At 42.5% G+C, this 19403-nt stretch overlaps 1 protein-coding gene across 3 annotated transcripts in view; it reads left to right on the forward strand.

Moving 5' to 3' along the window:
* The window catches only part of LOC109865117 (protocadherin-15-like), a 295294-nt gene that overhangs the window by 198973 nt on the left and 76918 nt on the right, over positions 1 to 19403 (forward strand). For all 3 annotated transcript variants that reach the window (XM_031799628.1, XM_031799630.1, XM_031799629.1), the window contains 3 exons: positions 5958 to 6086; positions 11244 to 11552; positions 12737 to 12961. In XM_031799628.1, the coding sequence (XP_031655488.1) occupies positions 5958 to 6086; positions 11244 to 11552; positions 12737 to 12961 (663 nt within the window). The remainder of the gene's footprint in view (positions 1 to 5957; positions 6087 to 11243; positions 11553 to 12736; positions 12962 to 19403) is intronic.

The following is a 19403-nucleotide window of genomic DNA, read 5'->3' on the forward strand; positions in this document are numbered from 1 at the left end:
CCCCTTTGTGCAGGCTGCTTCCTCCTTTATCCCCAAGTACTCCCTGGCTTATTGACCCACAGCCTCACCTCGTTGGGGGAGGAAGTCCATATAAGGCTCGGGGCCAGAGCCAGCGGGCTGCAAGATATCTCCCCCCAATACACACTCCCCTCACCTCTCCCTGCCGTCTGCCACAATATGTTGAGTTCTTTGGCTCTTAGACAAAATACATAAAACCTTTAAAAAAATCAAAAATTATGCAAACGTCTGTCTGGCTCTGACAAATACTGTATTATTGTCTCATTCGAAGGACAGTTTTCAATGAGAAATGGTCCTGTTAGGATGATCTGATGGGTTATTAGCTCAGGAATTGCTTATTTTTATGTTATTAGCTCAGGAATTGTTTTGTGTCATTACATACAGCCGGGAAGAACTATTGGATATTAGAGCGTCGGTAACTCACCAGAACATCCAGCATTATGACCAGGATTACGACTTTCCTGGAGCGGATCCTTTGTTTGTTCTTTCCAGAGCAATTTATTCCAGAGGCTGACCCAAAACAACGCCGGCAGAGGAGAGGTACTCGAGGCAGTCTTCTGGTCCGACTTAGGAAGTGTGCACAACACCCACCACTCCTGAGTATTTTAATCGCTATTGTCCGATCTCCGGATAATAAAATTGATGAGCTCAAGGCCAGAGTTTCTTTTCAGAGAGACACCAGGGATTGTAACATACTCTGCTTCACAGAATCATGGCTCTCTCGAGATATACTGTCTGACTGTAAAGTCAGTTGGGTTCTCAGTACATCACACCGACAGGAACAAAAATCTCTCCAGGAAGCAGAAGGGTGGAGGTATATGTTTTCTGATTAACAACTTATGGTGTAACTGTGATAACATACAGGAACTCAAGTCCTTCTGTTCACCCGACGTAGAATATCTCACAATCAAATGCCGACCGTATTATCTCCCGAGAGAATTTTCGTCAATAATAGCCACAGCGGTCTATATCCCGCCCAAGCGAATACCATGACGGCCCTAAAAGAGCTTATGAACTGAACTTCACGCTAACTGGAAACCACACATCCTGAGGCTGCATTCATTGTAGCTGAGGATATTAACAAAGCAAATTTGAGGAAAAGGCTCCTGAAATTCTATGAACATATTGATTGTTGTACTTGAGCTGCTAAAACTTTCGACCATTGTTACACTACCTTCCAGAATGCATATAAGTCCCTCTTGTGCCCTCCATTCAGCAAATTGGACCATGTTTCCATCTTGCTCCTCTTATAGGCAGAAACTCAAATAGGAAGCACCCGTGGTAAGGACTATTAAATGCTGGTCTGACCTATTGGAATCCACGCTTCAAGATTGTTTTGATCACGTGGACTGGGATATGTTCAGAGTAGCTTCAGATGATATATCGACACCAATACCGATACAGTGAATGAGTTTATCAGGATGTGCATAGGAGATGTTGTACCCACTGTGACTACTAAAATCTACCCCAACCAGAAATCGTGGATAGATGGGAGCATTCCCGCAAAACTGAAAGCGAGAACCACCGCATTTAACCAGGGCAAGAAGACTGGGAATTTGGAAGAATACAAACAGTGTAGTTGTTCCCCCCGCAAAGAAATCAAGCATGCTGAACTTCAGTATAGGGACAAAGCTGAGACCCAGTTCAACGGCTCAGACACCAGATGTATGTGGCAGGGTCTACGGATAATCACAGATTATAAAAGGAAAACCAGCCACGTTGCGGACACCGATGTCTTTCATCCAGACAGGCTGAACACCTTCTTCACTCGCTTTTGAGGATAATACTCCGTTGCCGATGTTAGTAAGACATTTATGTGTGATAACCCTCGCAAGGCAGCCGGCCCAGATGGTCGTCAGAGCATGTGCTAACCCTCACAAGGCAGCCGCGTCGTCCGAGCATGCGCAGACCAGCTGGCTGGTGTGTTTACAGATATATTCAATTTTTCCCTATCCCAGTCTGTTGTCCCCACATGCTTCAAGATGGCCACCATTGTCCCTGTACCTAAGAAAGCAAAGGTAATTTAACTAATTGACTATCGCCCCATAGCACTCACCTCTGTCATCATGAAGTGCTTTGAGAGATTAGTCAAGCATCATGTCACCTCCAACTTACCTGCCACCCTAGACCCACTTCAATTTGCTTACCGCCTCAATAGATACACAGACGATGAGATCGCCACCATACTGCACACGGCCCTATCCCATCTGGACAAGAGGCATACCTATCTAAGAATGCTGTTCATTGACTATAGCTCAGCATTCAACAACATAGTACCATCCAAGCTCATCATCAAGCTCGAGGCCCTGTGTCTGAACCCTGTCCTGTGGAACTGGGTCCTGGACTTCCTGACGGGTCGCCCCCAGGTGGTGGAGCTATGAAACAACATCTCCTCTTCGATAATCCTCAACACTGGGGCCCCACAAGGGTGCGTGCTCAGCCCCCTTCTGTACTCCGTTCACCCATGACTACGTGGCCAAGCACGCCTCCAACTCAATCATCAAGTGTACAGATGACACAACAGTAGTAGGCTTGATTGCCAACAACGATGAGACAGGGAAGAGGTGAAGGCTCTGGGTGTGTGGTGCCAGAAAAATAACCTGTCACTCAACGTCAACAAAACTAAGGAGATGATGTGGACTTCAGGAAACAGCAGAGGGAGCACCGTTTCCACATCGATGGGACCGCAGTGGAGAAGGTGGAAAGCATCAAGTTCCTCTGCTTACTCATCACTGGAAAACTGAAATGGTCCACCCACACAGACAGTGTGGTGAAGAAGGCGCAACAGTGCCCCTTCAACCTCAGGAGACTGAAGAAATGTGGCTTAAAACCTAAAACCCTCACAAACTTTTACAGATGCACAATTGAGAGCATTCTGTCGGGCTGTATCACCGCCTGGTATGGCAACTGCACCGCCCACAACCGCAAAGCTTTCCAGAGGGGGGTGCAGTCTGCCCAACGCATCACCAGGGGCAAATTTCCCACCCTCCTGGACACCTACAGCACCCGATGCCATAGGAAGGCCAAAAAGATCATCAAGGACATCAACCACCCGAGCCACTGCCTGTTCGCCCCGTTATCATTCGGAAGGTGAGGTCAGTACAGGTGCATCAAAGCTGGGACCGAGAGACTGAAAAACTGCTTTTGTCTCAAGGCCATCAGACTGCTAAACAGTCATCACTAGCACATCAGAGACGGCTGCCTATAGATATAGATTAGAAATCACTGGCCACTTTTAGAAATGGATCACATGCCGCTTTAATAATGTTTCCGTATCAAGCATTACTCATCTCATGTGTATAAACTGCACTCCACACTATTCTATGGTATCTTAGTCACTTTTAAATTGTGTTTACATATTGCATCACCCATTTCATATATATATATACGGCATTGTATTATGCTATGCTATGCTACACCACTGACTGTTAAACAGCCATCTCCAGCACATCAGAGGTCGGCTGCCTATAGACATAGATTAGGAATCCCTGGCCACTTTAAGGAAATGAAACACTAGCCACTTTAATAATGTCTCCATATCTTGCCTTACTCATCTCATATGTGTAAACTGTACTCTATACTATTCTACAGTATCTTCGTCACTTTACTTGTGTGTAAACTTTGCCTCACCCATCTCATGTGTATATACTGCACTCTATACTATGCCACTGTATCTTAGTCCAATGCTGCTCTGACATATATGTATATATATTCTTAATCCGTTAAATGGCCTGCTCTGATACTGCCAGCTTAAAAACGACCTAATTGGCTTTTTAGGTGGAGATTCCATCATATTTGTCAAACAGTGAATCAGGACAAACACACCCAGTCCATCTGTAACATTACAAATGACAGACTAAACCTTTAAAAGCTGAGATGTTAGATAACCGGCATTGACTGCCTTCCTTCCTCCCACGGTCTGCCAATGGTTCAGGAGCACATTAAGTTCAAGAGAAATGGTCACAGTGATGGGTCATTTGCAGATGAACTCTCCACACTATGATATTGGCTTTTAAATACCAACCTCTATAGCCAGCAGGCTTAAGTACAGTATGATGGAATTAACTGGTACTTGTTGACCTGCTCGTACTTCCTGGATTCTGCTCTTCATTCTGGTAAGTTTGTGGCTAGAAGTGCAAAGGCATTTATTTGATGATACAGTTTTATGAAAGCCTTATTTTCTGTAAGAGACTGCAAGTTGCGTGATGTATACTGGTTTCTGAAGAGATTCAATGCACTATGTCTGTACTAGAGGTCGACCAATTATGATTTTTCAACGCCGAGACCGATTATTGGAGGACCAAAAAAGGCGATACCGATTAATCAGCCGATTTATTAATTTTTTATTTGTGATAATGACAATTACAACAATACTGAATGAACACTTATTTTAACTTAATATAATACATCAATAAAATACATTTAACCTCAAGTAAATAATGAAACATGTTCAATTTGGTTTAAATAATGCAAAAAAACAAAGTGTTGGAGAAGAAAGTAAAAGTGCAATATGTGCTATGTAAGAAAGCTAACGTTTCAGTTCCTTGCTCAGAACATGAGAACATATGAAAGCTGGTGGTTCCTTTTAACATGAGTCTTAAATATTAAATATTTAGGTTGTAGATATTATAGGAATTATAGGACTATTTCCCTCTATACCATTTGTATTTCATTAACCTTTGACTATCGGATGTTCTTATAGGCACTTTAGTATTGCCAGTGTAACAGTATAGCTTCCGTCCCTCTCCTCACTCCTACCTGGGCTTGAACCAGGTACACATCGACAACAGCCACACTCGAAGCAGCATTACCCATGCAGAGCAAGGGAAACAACCACAGGCTCAGAGTGAGGGACGTTTGAAACGCTATTAGCGCGCGCTAACTAGCTAGCCATTTCACATCAGTTACACCAGCCTCATCTCGGGAGTTGATAGGCTTGAAGTCATAAACAGTGCAATGCTTGACGCACAACGAAGAGCTGCTGGCAAAACGCACGAAAGTGCTGTTTGAATGAATGTTTACGCGCTTGCTTCTGCCTACCACTCCTCAGTCAGATACTTAGATACTTGTATGCTCAGTCAGATTATATGCAACGCAGGACATGCTAGATAATATCTAGTAATATCATCAACCATGTGTAGTTAACCAGTGATTATGATTGATTGTTTTTTATAAGATAAGTTTAATGCTAGCTAGCAACTTACCTTGGCTTACTGCATTCGCGTAACAGGCAGGCTCCTCCTTGTGGAGTGCAACGAGAGAGAGGCAGGTCGTTATTGCGTTGGACTAGTTAACTGTAAGGTTACAAGATTGGATCCCTCGGGCTGACAAGGTGAAAATATGTCATTCTGCCCCTGAACGAGGCAGTTATCCCACCGTTCCTAGGCCATCATTGAAAATAAGAATGTGTTCTTAACTGACTTGCCTAGTTAAATAAAGGTATAAAAAATAATAATAATTATCGGAAAATCGGTGCCCAAAAATACCAATTTCCGATTGCTTTGAAAACTTGAAATCGGCCCTAATTAATCGCCCATCCCGATTAATCGGGCGACCTCTAAGCTGTACGGATCAGTCGTTTTGTTAATCAAGCCAACATTTTGACAAGATGCACAGTCTAAGAGAACCTCAAACTAAATGTGTTCCTGCTTTCATATCAAACACTAAGACGCTCATTCACCTAAAGCTGAGGAGAGGAGTTATTCATTACATGATGGTGAATGCAAATACAGTATGTCATCATTATTCCAAGGGCTGTAGCATAAGACCATAACCTGAAAAAAATATGGATTCGTATTTATTCACTCACATTCTGATTGGGTTAAGCATGACATACAGAGAAGTCTGCTGTGCTTTTAACTTACTATTTTAGATAGAGAAAGAGCTTTTCTCAAAACGGAGATCAATAATTGTGTCGTTTTTTATTTCTGTGCTTCCAGACATCCACGGCCACTGTGAATATTGTGGTCACTGATGTCAACGATAATGACCCTGTCTTCGATCGGCTCCTGCCCCAAAACCTAACCGTTACAGAGGAGGAGGCCAACTGTTTTGTGGGCCAAGTAAAGGTAAGTCTGCCCTTATGTCCGCCATTCTGTGTACTCACTCTATAATCCACATTACTGAATCATCCATAGACCCTTGTAGAATGGACTCATGTTATGATACAGTAGATCTGTCTGATGAGTAAGTCAGTGCACTGTGGCTGGTTAGCCGTGTAGAGTAATATTTCTGTGGTACTGAATCTATGAACGTATATTGCAGCTTGCATTGGCATAATGTCCAAGGGGCCTTTGACATTGAAAGTCTGTCCCAATGCGGTTTGACTTACATGTACCTGGCTTGCAGCAGTACACCCTACTGTTCCTCTGTGACTCTGGTGTCTGTCTCCCGCTTACTCTCCCTGTCCCGTTTGGCTAATTGTAGTTAGTGGCCCTCAGGGATGTGAGGGTGCCAAGGCCCAACTCTGCGCTTGGCCTGCCGATCCCCCCCGGTCTCCCAGCATGTGTGCCCAGCTGCCAAGAGCCCCAAAGCAGGGAGGCCCGTATCTTTCGGTTATCACTATGGCAACAGCATCCAGAAACAATAAAAAAACACAATATTTACCTCTTACATTTAAAGGGAGGGCTCCCTGCCCGGTCCGCTGTTGATAATTTTCCAATTAAATAAATGAAATTTGAATCATTTGTCACGTTCAGGGACATCCCATAATGAGTAGCTTTGTTGGGCTCTGTTAAGCTGCAAGGAGCTGTAATTAGTGGTGTGGATAATAGGGCTGGGGATTGTTTGTGGAATAAGCGGAGGATAATGTAGGCAGACATCTTTGGTGGGACTCAGTTTTTTTTCTACAGTACAGCAGACCGCTGTGTTGTGAATAATTAGATTGTTTACGTGTGTGTGTGTGTGTGTGTGTGTGTGTGTGTGTGTGTGTGTGTGTGTGTGTGTGTGTGTGTGTGTGTGTGTGTGTGTGTGTGTAGTGGTGCCTGGAGAAGTGGGTATGCCCCCAAAAATTCCAAACCGCCCATTCAGTGAAGGAAAGGCACCCTGTGTAATTTTTTTAAATATGAGATACAGTGATATCCACACTGAATGACCTAAAATGATGAATCCCATATTTGTCTTTCACAGTCAGGCCAACCCAAGCTGTACCGTGCAGTAGGCTAATAGTAGGACCTACTATTGAAACAGATAAATGAGGCAGTCAACTGAGTCTGAAATTCAAAGTTTTCAATTTTTTCAGGTTTTTGCTCTCAAAGTCCATAACAATGCTTAAATCACATCAGCAGACAACTTTTGAAGTCTGGCAAAAATCCAATACATGTAGTTTTTTTGTGTAGTTACCCTTTAATTGAAGTGTGCAGGCACCTAGCACTGTTGTTTGATTAGCATTGTTTCTGTAGCACATGAGATGAGGTTTGCAAAATGAATGGCCACTGGATTTATGCAAATAATGCCAGGTAGGCATAGGCTACTTTATAGCTAATATTTAATAGAGAAGGTTTTTGGGAAAGCCTTTCCATCTACCAGAAGACAGTTAGGCCTATCATTACTATCCATATTTTTCCTGTTCCATAATTGTTTGAAATCTGGATGTTTACTTCATATTATGAGACATGTCTTACCTACAAAGTAACCTGTAGCCCAAACCCCTACCAGAGAAAGGTGGAGGCAATTATTTCTATAAAGACTTCCTCATTATGCGTTCTCCTGTTCTATTTGTTCTATTCTTTTTTTCCAATGTCTAGCAGCCAATGGGATTATCCTAGTCATATTAGCAAAACCTGATAGTTGTTGCATCTTTAGATCTCCCCTCTTTGAGCATTTCTAGCAGATATGTCCATCTCTGTCCGCTCACATATGCGGTGCGCATTCTAAAACGGTGTTTTGCAGTGTGTACATTACTGCGCCTAAAATGGGAAGAAATAATAGTTTATCAAAATGTTAAGCTAAACATTCCCATCTGTTCCATCAGCCCTATTAATTGATATGGCGTATACCTCCACTACACTACTTTGATACGCATCAATGGGGATTAAGAGGTGAGTATAGGCAATGCCCACTAAAATATAAATGGGCAAAGAGCGAATACCTGTGTTTACACTCCACTACACCACTGTGTGTGTGTGCGTGTGTGCATGTGTGCGTGTGTGTGTGTGTGTGTACACGTGTACGTACGTGTCTAGACTCCCAAACCTGACCCTTCATTTCCTCCAAACTGACAATCATTCCAACCACATAACATGGCCTCCAGTGGAGAGTTTGGGACACGCTCCCAACTCTAACATTCCATGTTTGTCCCCCCCACAGCTAACCTGGAGCAAAACCATGGACCACAAGCCACATTAAAGCTGGCCAGAGGCCCTGATGTGTGCTATCAGAATATATCTCAGCCAAACATGACCATCAACACTAACTCTCCCGCCAAACTGAAATATTTGATCAAATAAGCTCTCAGATATGATCAATTACTGCAATAACATCTCGGAATGTGCAATTGATCGGCAAGTCGCTCGTACTGGCTCAGCATATGATAAGACAAGTGGGATTTGTGTAGCTACAGAGGCTACAGTATGCACATCGAAATGAGCAAGCCTTACTAAGCACTCAACCATCTGCCCTTCCTCAATCTGCCAACGCATGGATATTACAGTTTTTTTAATGATTGCTTAGGCACTATCTTTGAAACTATAGGCTATTTTTGCAAAGCTCTACACAGCAAAACATTATACACCTTATGCAAAAGCAAACAATTCTTGTAAAAACTCTTCAAACTCTTTAAAAAATGTTTAATGTCTACAGTACACACAAACCATCATTTAAATGAGCACACTAAGCACCAACTACCCACTGATGGTACAAATTAAAAACTTGTGGCTTTTGCTTTTTCTGTTTGCAGGGCATAGCAGTTTGCAATAAAGTTTTGTCATACATGTATTAAACACACATACACACAGGTATCCAAATGTTTTCTCAATATGTTCTAACACTCCTCAAACAACAAAAGCGCAGTAGAAGAAAACTAAAACATTTATTCTAGAAAAAAAAGAACATAAACAAATGTGGCTCCATGTAGTAGCAAATAGTGTAGCATTGTAGAGACCAATGTTTCCAGTTTTTCTAGAAGTGTGTTATTACATTGCAAACGTGTAAAGCAGTGAGTTGTGTTTACAGTTTAGCAAAAAGTGTGTTGTGAAATTACACACTGAGCGTAAAGCAGAGAACGTGCATTCAGCTTGCCACACTTGGTAAATGCATTGGCTACAAGTGTTAATGGTTTCAGAGATAGTGCATCAAGAATCACTGTTAGTGTTTAAGCATTCAGAAAAAACTGTAGTACCGACAGTGGGCAACCTTGTGTGGGGTGATATTATTTATAAACTGGGTGGTTCGAGCCCTGAATGCTGATTGGCTGACAGCCGTGGTATATCAGACCGTATACCACAGGTATGACAAAACATGTATTTTTACTGCTCTAATTACGATGGTAACCAGTTCATAATAGCAATAAGGCACCTCGGGGGTTTGTGGTATAATGTTGATCGAAGTGATCCAAGGTACTGTCTGCAAGACAAATGAGTTTGAATATGTGTCAGCAACGGGATGAAAATCATTGCCTGATTGGAATTGATGTCTAAGACTTGTCTAGTTTGCTTCTATTATCTTGTTGATAGCACTATCAGCCCATCTCCAATGTTTTACTTGGCACATTCTGCCTGCTACTGAGCGGCATTTTGCTCTGTTTATCAAGCCAGCAAGACCCATTACTGCATTCACTTTACGAGAGAGAGCAGGCAGCAAGACAAGTGAAGCAGAAATCACTGTTCTCTCTCTGGCTCGGCGTGCAGTCTCTTCCTCACTAGATAATGACACTATTCCCAAATTGTGGTATTTACCAGTTGGGTCTGGGGTGATGCACGGTGTTAGACATATCTCTGCTTCTCTTCCATACAGGTTTTAATGAACTTTTAATTGATTTTCTGAGAAAATGTATGCTTTCAATACCAGGCCCTGGTTCCTTTAGATGGTAATAAAAAGGTATTGAATTAATTCCATCACTGACTGGATACTGTAGCTAATGTCATGCTTTTGGCCTGGCTGTTGTGCTTTCAGACTACAGTCGAGCCAACATGTTCTTTGTTATTTTTCATGGTAGGATGTTGCACACCAGACATTAACAGCAGGAACATCATTTGGGTATTTTTTTCTACTTTTTGCACCCCATTGCAAATGCTTTGAGTGAAGGCAATTTTCATTTTTATGCGTATGAAAATTTAAATCCAATCCTGTCTCATTATCTCTGGTCGAAAAGAAATGTTCTCTGAAAATAAACATTTTCCAAAGTAAATTATCACTCATCTCTTAGTAGAATAAGTTTCATTTTCAAGATCGTGTATCTTTTCATCTATCAATGACTTCTAGCTCCCAATCTCGAGGTGAGATGTTATGTCTTGATCCTCCTTTATTCAATGGGATCATGGCGTCTCATTCCTACAAAGACCTCCCAGTACAGATGTAGGATCTTCATTTCATCACCCTGTTGCAGGAGAATGTTCCTGTACATTGGTGGTTTAAAAGGCTTCTGAGATATGTAATTTATTCTTTGCATGAGCTATATGTTCCGTTACCTCATTAGTGGTTTGGAAAACCTCCTCCACTGTTCTCAACCTCGATCAAATCCTGAAGAGAAATGGAGGGATTCATGCGGAGTACAATGCAAGCCTTACAGTATACAGACAGCGCTGCTTAACTTGCACAATGTTCTTCATTTGCATTACAGAGGACACAGTTTGGAGAGTGTGTTAAACTGTTACACTGTACCTGTTTAAGGCTGTCAGCTTGGGGCCTGCGTACTGCTCTCTCCCTGCTGTTGAAACAGGTGTCTTGTCGTGTGTGTGTTCCTCCCTATTGGTTTATGCATGATGCTTACCATATGGAGGGTCTAACTCCCCCTGTGTCTCCCTCATCATCCATCCCTCCTATCTATCATCCATCCATCCCTCCATCTATCCATCCTTCCATATTTCCATCCCTCCATCCATCTATCCATCATCTATCCGTCTATCTACCCATCCATCCATCCATCCATCTACCCATCATCCATCCATCCCTCCATTTATCCATCCATCCCTCCATTTATCTATCTATCTATCCATCCCTCCATCTATCCCTCCATTTATCCATCTATCTATCCCTCCATCTATCCATCCATCCATCTATCCATCCAGGCAACAGATCCAGACGCGGGGGTTAATGGCCAGGTGTGCTACCAACTGGTCAATCACGCCGACCTCTTCAGGATCAACTCCAATGGCACCATCTCCACCGCAGTGCCTTTGGATCGAGAGGTCAGGGGTCAGTATGACCTCATGGTGGAGGCGGAGGACGGAGCGGTGGAGGACCCCAGGAGGACCACACTGACTCTGTCGGTGACCGTGCTGGATGTGGATGATAACAGCCCGGTGTTCTCACAACCATCCTATACGGTCAATCTGCCGGAGAATAGTCCTAAGAACACAGTCATCCTGCAGTTTACCGTGAGTTTTCGTGTGTGTGTGTGTGTGTGTGTGTGTCCAAGAGTGCACAGCATGCTCCATACACACTCAGCAGCAGGGGTATATACTACTTCAAACACTCCACAGTCCAAATGCATCCTCTTGTACATCAAAGCACACAAAGCCAGGAGGTACATGGTTAGCCTAGAGCATATTGACAGAGGATATCAAAACCTCAGACATGGCCTCGCTATTCAGTCACATGCTGCCAGGAAAGGGCAGACAGGAGCTTCTGATTCCCGCACAGCGGTCGCTGCCTTTTGTTACATCAAATTACACCAAGTATCTATACCAACCAACCAACCATACAAACAAACAAACAAACAGAACATGACTCTCTGAGTGGAATAGAAACCGAAAAAGACAAACCACCCAATTTTTCCCCCATTATTTTTCAAGATCCTGTTTCTATTTGTGTTTAACAAGAACCTTTCCTTTTAGAATTGTGATTATTTGTGTTTTAAATTTGATCCTAAAGTTGAGCCTGGACTAACTAGAATTGTGGTTATTTGTTGTTGGCCAGCCCAGAGAATACTTTTTTATGAGACCAGTCATGTCTCCCTTTGTTGGGCTAATCATGGAACATTTCAGGTGGGGTTGGTTGATTGACAGTTGCCATGACAATGACTGTCTGGTCCAAGTACACTGATCCCTCTGCAGTGACAAACCTATCAACACCTTCCGTCGCTCCCCACGCCACACCGAACCTGCTGATACGCTGATATTTTGGGCAAATTAGTGGGGCCACTGATGACTGAGCTAGCATGGTAGGGGGTTTATCTGTGTATAGGCCCAAAGATATTCTTCCCCAATACACACTCCATGTTAACACACTCACCTCCAGCTGAAAGCACTCCACAGACAGGGATGAATCCATTAATAGTGGCATCCCTCCTGACAATGGATTTGAGTAGTTATTACTACGGATCACTGTGATTTGTCTGACGAGTTGCCATTCTGTAGAAACTAGAATTGCTTGTCAACTGAATAAGGGACTCAGGTTGAAATAAAGGTTGCAAAATGCTGTATAATTCGTATCATTTTCTGGCTGTTGAGACCGACTAATACGGGACACTTAACCATTACCGACAGTATTCCTTCCTTCTCCTCCTCCTCCTCCACCTCCACCTCCTCCTTCATACCTCCTTCTCCTCCACCTTCTCCAGGCCAAAGACGCTGACCTGGACTCCAACATCACCTTCCGTATCCGGACGCAAGAGGCCAGACAACTTTTTGCCGTCAACCCAGTGACTGGAGAGCTCTCTGTGCTGCAGACGCTAGACTTTGAGACCCTGGCAGCCTCGGACCATACCTACACCTTCGTGGTGGAAGCCCTGGACAATGAAGAGAGCATGCCCCCAGGCCTGGCCACTGTCACTGTAAAGATAATGGTAAGGAAACAACCTTCCCTCTGCCTACCTCCATAACAGAGCCCCATCAGTTAAGCCACTAGGCTGTTTATCACTCACAAGCCAAAGCCATCATTCAAAGGAGAAAATGCAGAAGTGTGGCAGAAGACATTTTTTGTTGTTGTTCATAGATACATGCACAGCAAATTCTCCAGTGTTAAAATAATTATAATTGTTCACAAACATAGATATTAAAACAAACAATGAAGGGGACATGTATGAGTTTCAGGCCCCTCAATTAGGGTAAACACAGGCCCTCAAAATAAGGCCTTATGAAATACATATGGTATTGTGTAATAAAATAAATATATACTGTACAGTTGAAGTCGAAAGTTTACATACACTTGGAGTCATTAGAACTCGTTTTTCATCCACTCCACAAATTTCTTGTTAACAAACTATAGTTTTGGCAAGTCGGTTAGGACATTTACTTTGTGCATGACACAAGTAATTTTTCCAACAATTGTTTACAGACAGATTATTTCACTTATAATTAACTGTATCACAATTCCAGTGGGTCAGAAGTTTACATACACTAAGTTGACTGTGCCTTTAAACAGCTTGGGAAATTCCAGAAAATTATGTCATGGCTTTAGAAGCTTCTGATAGGCTAATTGACATCATTTGAGTAAATTGGAGGTGTACCTGTGGATGTATTTCAAGGCCTACCTTCAAACTCAGTGCCTCTTTGCTTGATATCATGGGAAAATCAAAAGAAGACCTCAGAAATCAATTGTAGACCTCCACAAGTCTGGTTCATCCTTGGGAGCAATTTCCAAACGCCTGAAGGTACTACGTTCATCTGTACAAACAACAGCACACAAGTATAAACACCATGGGACCACGCTGCTGTCATACCGCTCAGGAAGGAGACGTGTTCTGTCTCCTAGAGATGAACGTAGTTTGGTGTGAAAAGTGCATATCAATCCCAGAACAACAGCAAAGGACCTTGTGAAGATGCTGGAGGAAACAGGTACAAAAGTATCTATTCCACAGTAAAACAAATCCTATATCGACATAACCTGAAAGGCCGCTCAGCAAGGAAGAAGCCACTGCTCCAAAACCACCGTAAAAAAGCCAGACTACAGTTTGCAACTGCACATGGGGACAAAGATCGTACTTTTTGGAGAAATATCCTCTGGTCTGATGAAACAAAAATAGAACTGTTTGACCTCCCGGGTGGCGCAGTGGTCTAAGGCACTGCATCGCACACACACTTACACATCGCTAGCTGTGCCACCAGAGACTCTGGGTTCTGTCGCAGCCGGCCCATGGGGCGACACACTAGCATCGTCCGGGTTAGGGAGGGTTTGGCCGGTAGGGATATCCTTGTCTCACTAGCGAATCCTGTGGCGGGCTGGAGGCAGTGCACGCTGACCAGGTTGCTAGGGGCACGGTGTTTCCTCCGACACTTTGGTTCGGCTGGCTTCCGGATTGGATTTGCTGTGTTAATGAAGCTGTGCGGCTTGGTTGGGTTGTGTTTCGGAGGACGCGTTACTCTCAACCTTCGTCTCTCCCGAGCCAGTACGGGAGTTGTAGAGATGAGACAAGATAGTAACTACTAAAAACAATTGGATACTACGAAATTGGGGCAAAAAAAGGGGGTAAAAAATTGTTCAATATTTTTTTAACTGTTTGGCCATAATGACCATCGTTATGTTTGGAGGAAAAAGGGGGAGCCTTGCAAGCCGAAGAACACCATCCCAACCGTGAGAGGCAGCATCATGTTGTGGGGGTGCTTTGCTGCAGGAGGGACTGGTGCACTTCACAAAATAGATGGCAGCATGAGGAAGGAACATTATGTGGATATATTGAAGCAAGACATCAGTCAGGAAGTTAAATATTGGTTGCAAATGGGTCTTCCAAATGGACATTGACCCCAGGCATACTTCCTAAATTGTGGCAAAATGGCTTAAGGACAACAAAGCCCTGACCTCAATCCTATAGAACATTTGTGGGAAGAACTGAAAAAGCATGTGCGAGCAAGGAGGCCTACAAACCGGACTCCGTTACACCACCACTGTCAGGAGGAATGGGCCAAAATTCACCCTACTTATTGTGGGAATCTTGTGGAAGGCTACCCGAAACATTTGACCCAAGTTAAACAATTCAAAGGCAATGCTACCAAATACTAATTGAGTGTATGTAAACTTCTGACCCACTGGGAATGTGATGAAAGAAATAAAAGCTGAAATAAATCATTATCTCTACTATTATTATGCCATTTCACATTCTTAAAATAAAGTGGTGATCCTAACTGACCTAAGACATTTTACTAGAATGAAATGTCAGGAATTGTGAAAAACTGAGTTTAAATGTATTTGGCTAAGGTGTATGTAGACTTCCGACTTCAACTGCATATTGCTAACATATTCGCTTAGGATCTCCATAGGACCGAAAATGGATGAATGCAACAACCATGTATGTCTCTGTCACTAACAAATAAAGTCATGGGTGCTAACTCTACAATTTACTCGAAAGGCAAGGCACTCTGGGAAATATTTGAATAGGGCTTTATACTTTACACAGCAGTGGTGGAAGAAGTCCCCAATTGTCATTCTTGAGTAAACGTATAGATACCTTAATAGAACGATACTGATGTAAAAGTGAAGGTCACCCAGTAAAATAGTACTTGAGTGAAAGCCCAAAAGTATTTGGTTTTAAATATACTTAAGTATCAAAGTAAATGTAATTGCTAAAATATACTTAAGTATCAAAAGTAGAAGTAAAAGTATACATTTTCAAATTCCTTAAATTAAGCAAAGCAGACAGCACCATTTTCTTGTTTAAAAAATGTATGGATAGCCAGGGGCACACTCCAACAATCAGACATTATTTACAAAAGATGCATTTGTGTTTAGTGATTCTGCCAGACCATAGGCAGTAGGGATGACCAGGGATGTTCTCTTGATTAGTGTGTGAATTATACCATTTTCAAGTCCTGCTGAGCCTTCAAAATTTAGTAAAAAGTACAGTGTTTTCTTTGGAATGTAGTGATGTAAAAGTACCACAAAAACTACCTAAGTAGTACTTTAAGGTATTTGTACTTAAGTATTTTACACCACTGCTAAGCAGTCTGTTAATATAACACTGTTCCGGTTTCTATATGAATCCACAGACTTCACCATGTTGATTTGCCATGTGACTCTTTCTCTCTGTCTCGCTCTCTCGCTCTCTCACTCCCCCATCTTTCTCTCTGGTCTGAAACCACTAGCCACCCTCATCACCACGGAGCTAAAGAGAGATAAATGATCCTCCAGCTACCTCTCATTTCTCCTGGCCTGACAAAAGACAAGCTGACAGATTGATACTGTAGTACAGTGCTGTGGTATTTTATGTCTTGATGGTCATTAGGTTTTTGAGGGCTCTATTTTGTCAGTGGCCATCTGATTTATTATGTTTCAGAAGATTAACCACCAGACACTTGCTGAATGGAGATTAGCCTGCCGTTGGCCTCGGAATGACGCTCAGTAGTACAGTAGAACATTCGTACAGTAGAACATTCGTACAGTAGAACAGTATTATAGTAGAACGGAACAACAGTAGAACAGTAGAACAGTTTTATAGTAAAACAATAGTACAGTAGAACAGTATTATAATGGTACAGTAGAACAGTATTATAGTAGAACGGTACAACAGTAGTACAGTAGAACAGTATTATAGTAGTACAGTAGAACAGTATTATAGTAGAACAGTAGTAAAGTAGAACAGTATTATAATGGAACAGTAGTACAGTATTATAGTAGAACGGTACAACAGTAGTACAGTAGAACAGTATTATAGTAGTACAGTAGAGCAGTAGAACATTAGAACAGTATTATAGTAGTACAGAAGACCATTAGTATGGTAGTACAGTACTACAGTAGTAGTGCTTCTACACCTGCATTGCTTGCTGTTTGGGGTTTTAGGCTGGGTTTCTGTACAGCACTTTGAGATATCAGCTGATGTACGAAGGGCTATATAAATACATTTGATTTGAAATTTGATTTGTATAGTAGTACAGTAGAGCAGTAATACAGTAGTACAGTATTATAGTAGAACAGCATTATAGTAGTACAGTAGAACAGTAGTACAGTATTATAGTAGTACAGTAGAACATTATTATGGTAGTACAGTAGTACAGTAGTACAGTAGTATAGTAGAGCAGTAGAACAGTATTATAGTAGTACAGTAGACCATTATTATGGTAGTACAGTAGAACAGTAGTACAGTATTATAGTAGTACAGTAGAACATTATTATGGTAGTACAGTAGTACAGTAGTGCAGTAGTATAGTGGTACAGTAGAGCAGTAGAACAGTATTATAGTAGTACAGTATACCATTATTATGGTAGTACAGTAGTACAGTATTATAGTAGTACAGTAGAACATTAGAGCAGCATTGTAGTAGAACAGTAAAACAGTAGTACAGTAGTACAGTTCCTCATCTCCCACACCTTCTAATGTGTCTAATGATGTCACCATTGTCCTTGATTCTATAAGCAATATTGTGCTGCTATTTTTATTGACTTGCCCAAAGCTTTTGATACAGTAGACCATTCCATTATTGTGGGTCGGCTTAGGAGTATTGGTGTCACTGAGTGGTCTTTGGGCTGGTTTGCTAACTACCTCTCTCAAAGATTGCAGTGTATAAAGTCAGAAAATCTGCTCTCAGCCACTGCCTGTCACCAAGGGAGTACCCCAAGGCTCGATCCTAGGTCCCACGCTCTTCTCAATTTACATCAACAACATAGCTCAGGCAGTAGGAACCTCTCATCTATTTATATGTAGATGATACAGTCTCAGCTGGCCCCTCCCCAGATTTTGTGTTAAATGCTCTACAACAAAGCTTTCTTAGTGTCCAACAAGCTTTCTCTGCCCTTAACCTTCTTCTGAACACCTCCCAAACAAGGTCATGTGGTTTGGTAAGAAGAATGCCCCTCTTCCCACCGGTGTGATTACTACCTCTGAGGGTTTAGAGCTTGAGGTAGTCACCTCATACAAGTACTTGGGAGTATGGCTGGGCGTTGCACTGTCCTTCTCTCAGCACATATTAAAGATGCAGGCTAAAGTTAAATCTAGACTTGGTTTCCTCTATTGCATTCGCTCCTCTTTCACCCAAGCTGCCAAACTAACCCTGATTCAGATTACCTTCCTACCCATGCTAGAGTACGGAAACATAATTTATAGAACTGCAGGTGCAGTGGGGCAAAAAAGTATTTAGTCAGCCACCAATTGTGCAAGTTCTCCCACTTAAAAAGATGAGAGAGGCCTGTAATTTTCATCATAGGTACACTTCAACTATGACAAACAAAATGAGATTTTCTTTCTCCAGAAAATCACATTGTAGGATGTTTAATGAATTTATTTGCAAATTGTGGTGGAAAATAAGTATTTGGTCAATAACAAAAGTTTATCTCAATACTTTGTTATATACCCTTTGTTGGCGATGACAGAGGTCAAACGTTTTCTGTAAGTCTTCACAAGGTTTTCACACACTGTTGCTGGTATTTTGGCCCATTCATCCATGCAGATCTCCTCTAGAGCAGTGATGTTTTGGGGCTGTTGCTGGGCAACTCCCTCCAAAGATTTTCTATGATCTGGAGACTGGCTAGGCCACTCCAGGACCTTAAAATGATTCTTACGAAGCCACTCCTTCGTTGCCCGGATGATGTGTTTGGGATCATTGTCATGCTGAAAGACCCAGCAACGTTTCATCTTCAATGCCCTTGCTGATGGAAGGAGGTTTTCACTCAAAATCCCACGATACATGGCCCCATTCATCCTTTCCTTTACACGGATCAGTCATCCTGGTCCCTTTGCAGAAAAACAGCCCCAAAGCATGATGTTTCCACCCCCATGCTTCACAGTAGGTATGGGGGGTTCTTTGGATGCAACTCAGCATTCTTTGTCCTCCAAACACGACGAGTTGAGTTTTTACCAAAAAGTTATATTTTGGTTTCATCTGACCATATTACATTCTCCCAATCTTCTTCTGGATCATCCAAATGCTCTCTAGCAAACTTCAGACGGGCCTGGACATGTACTGGCTTAAGCAGGGGGACACGTCTGGCACTGCAGGATTTGAGTCCCTGGCGGCGTAGTGTGTTACTGATGGTAGGCTTTGTTACTTTGGTCCCAGCTCTCTGCAGGTCATTCCCTAGGTCCCCCCGTGTGGTTCTGGGATTTTTGCTCACCGTTCTTGTGATCATTTTGACCCCACGGGGTGAGATCTTGCGTGGAGCCCCAGATCGAGGGAGATTATCAGTGGTCTTGTATGTCTTCCATTTCCTTATAATTGCTCCCACAGTTGATTTCTTCAAACCAAGCTGCTTACCTATTGCAGATTCAGTCTTCCCAGCCTGGTGCAGGTCTACAATTTTGTTTCTGGTGTCCTTTGACAGCTCTTTTGTCTTGGCCATAGTGGAGTTTGGAGTGTGACTGT

Source organism: Oncorhynchus kisutch, linkage group LG20, assembly GCF_002021735.2.
Source record: "Oncorhynchus kisutch isolate 150728-3 linkage group LG20, Okis_V2, whole genome shotgun sequence".
NCBI classification, from domain to species: Eukaryota; Metazoa; Chordata; class Actinopteri; order Salmoniformes; family Salmonidae; genus Oncorhynchus; species Oncorhynchus kisutch.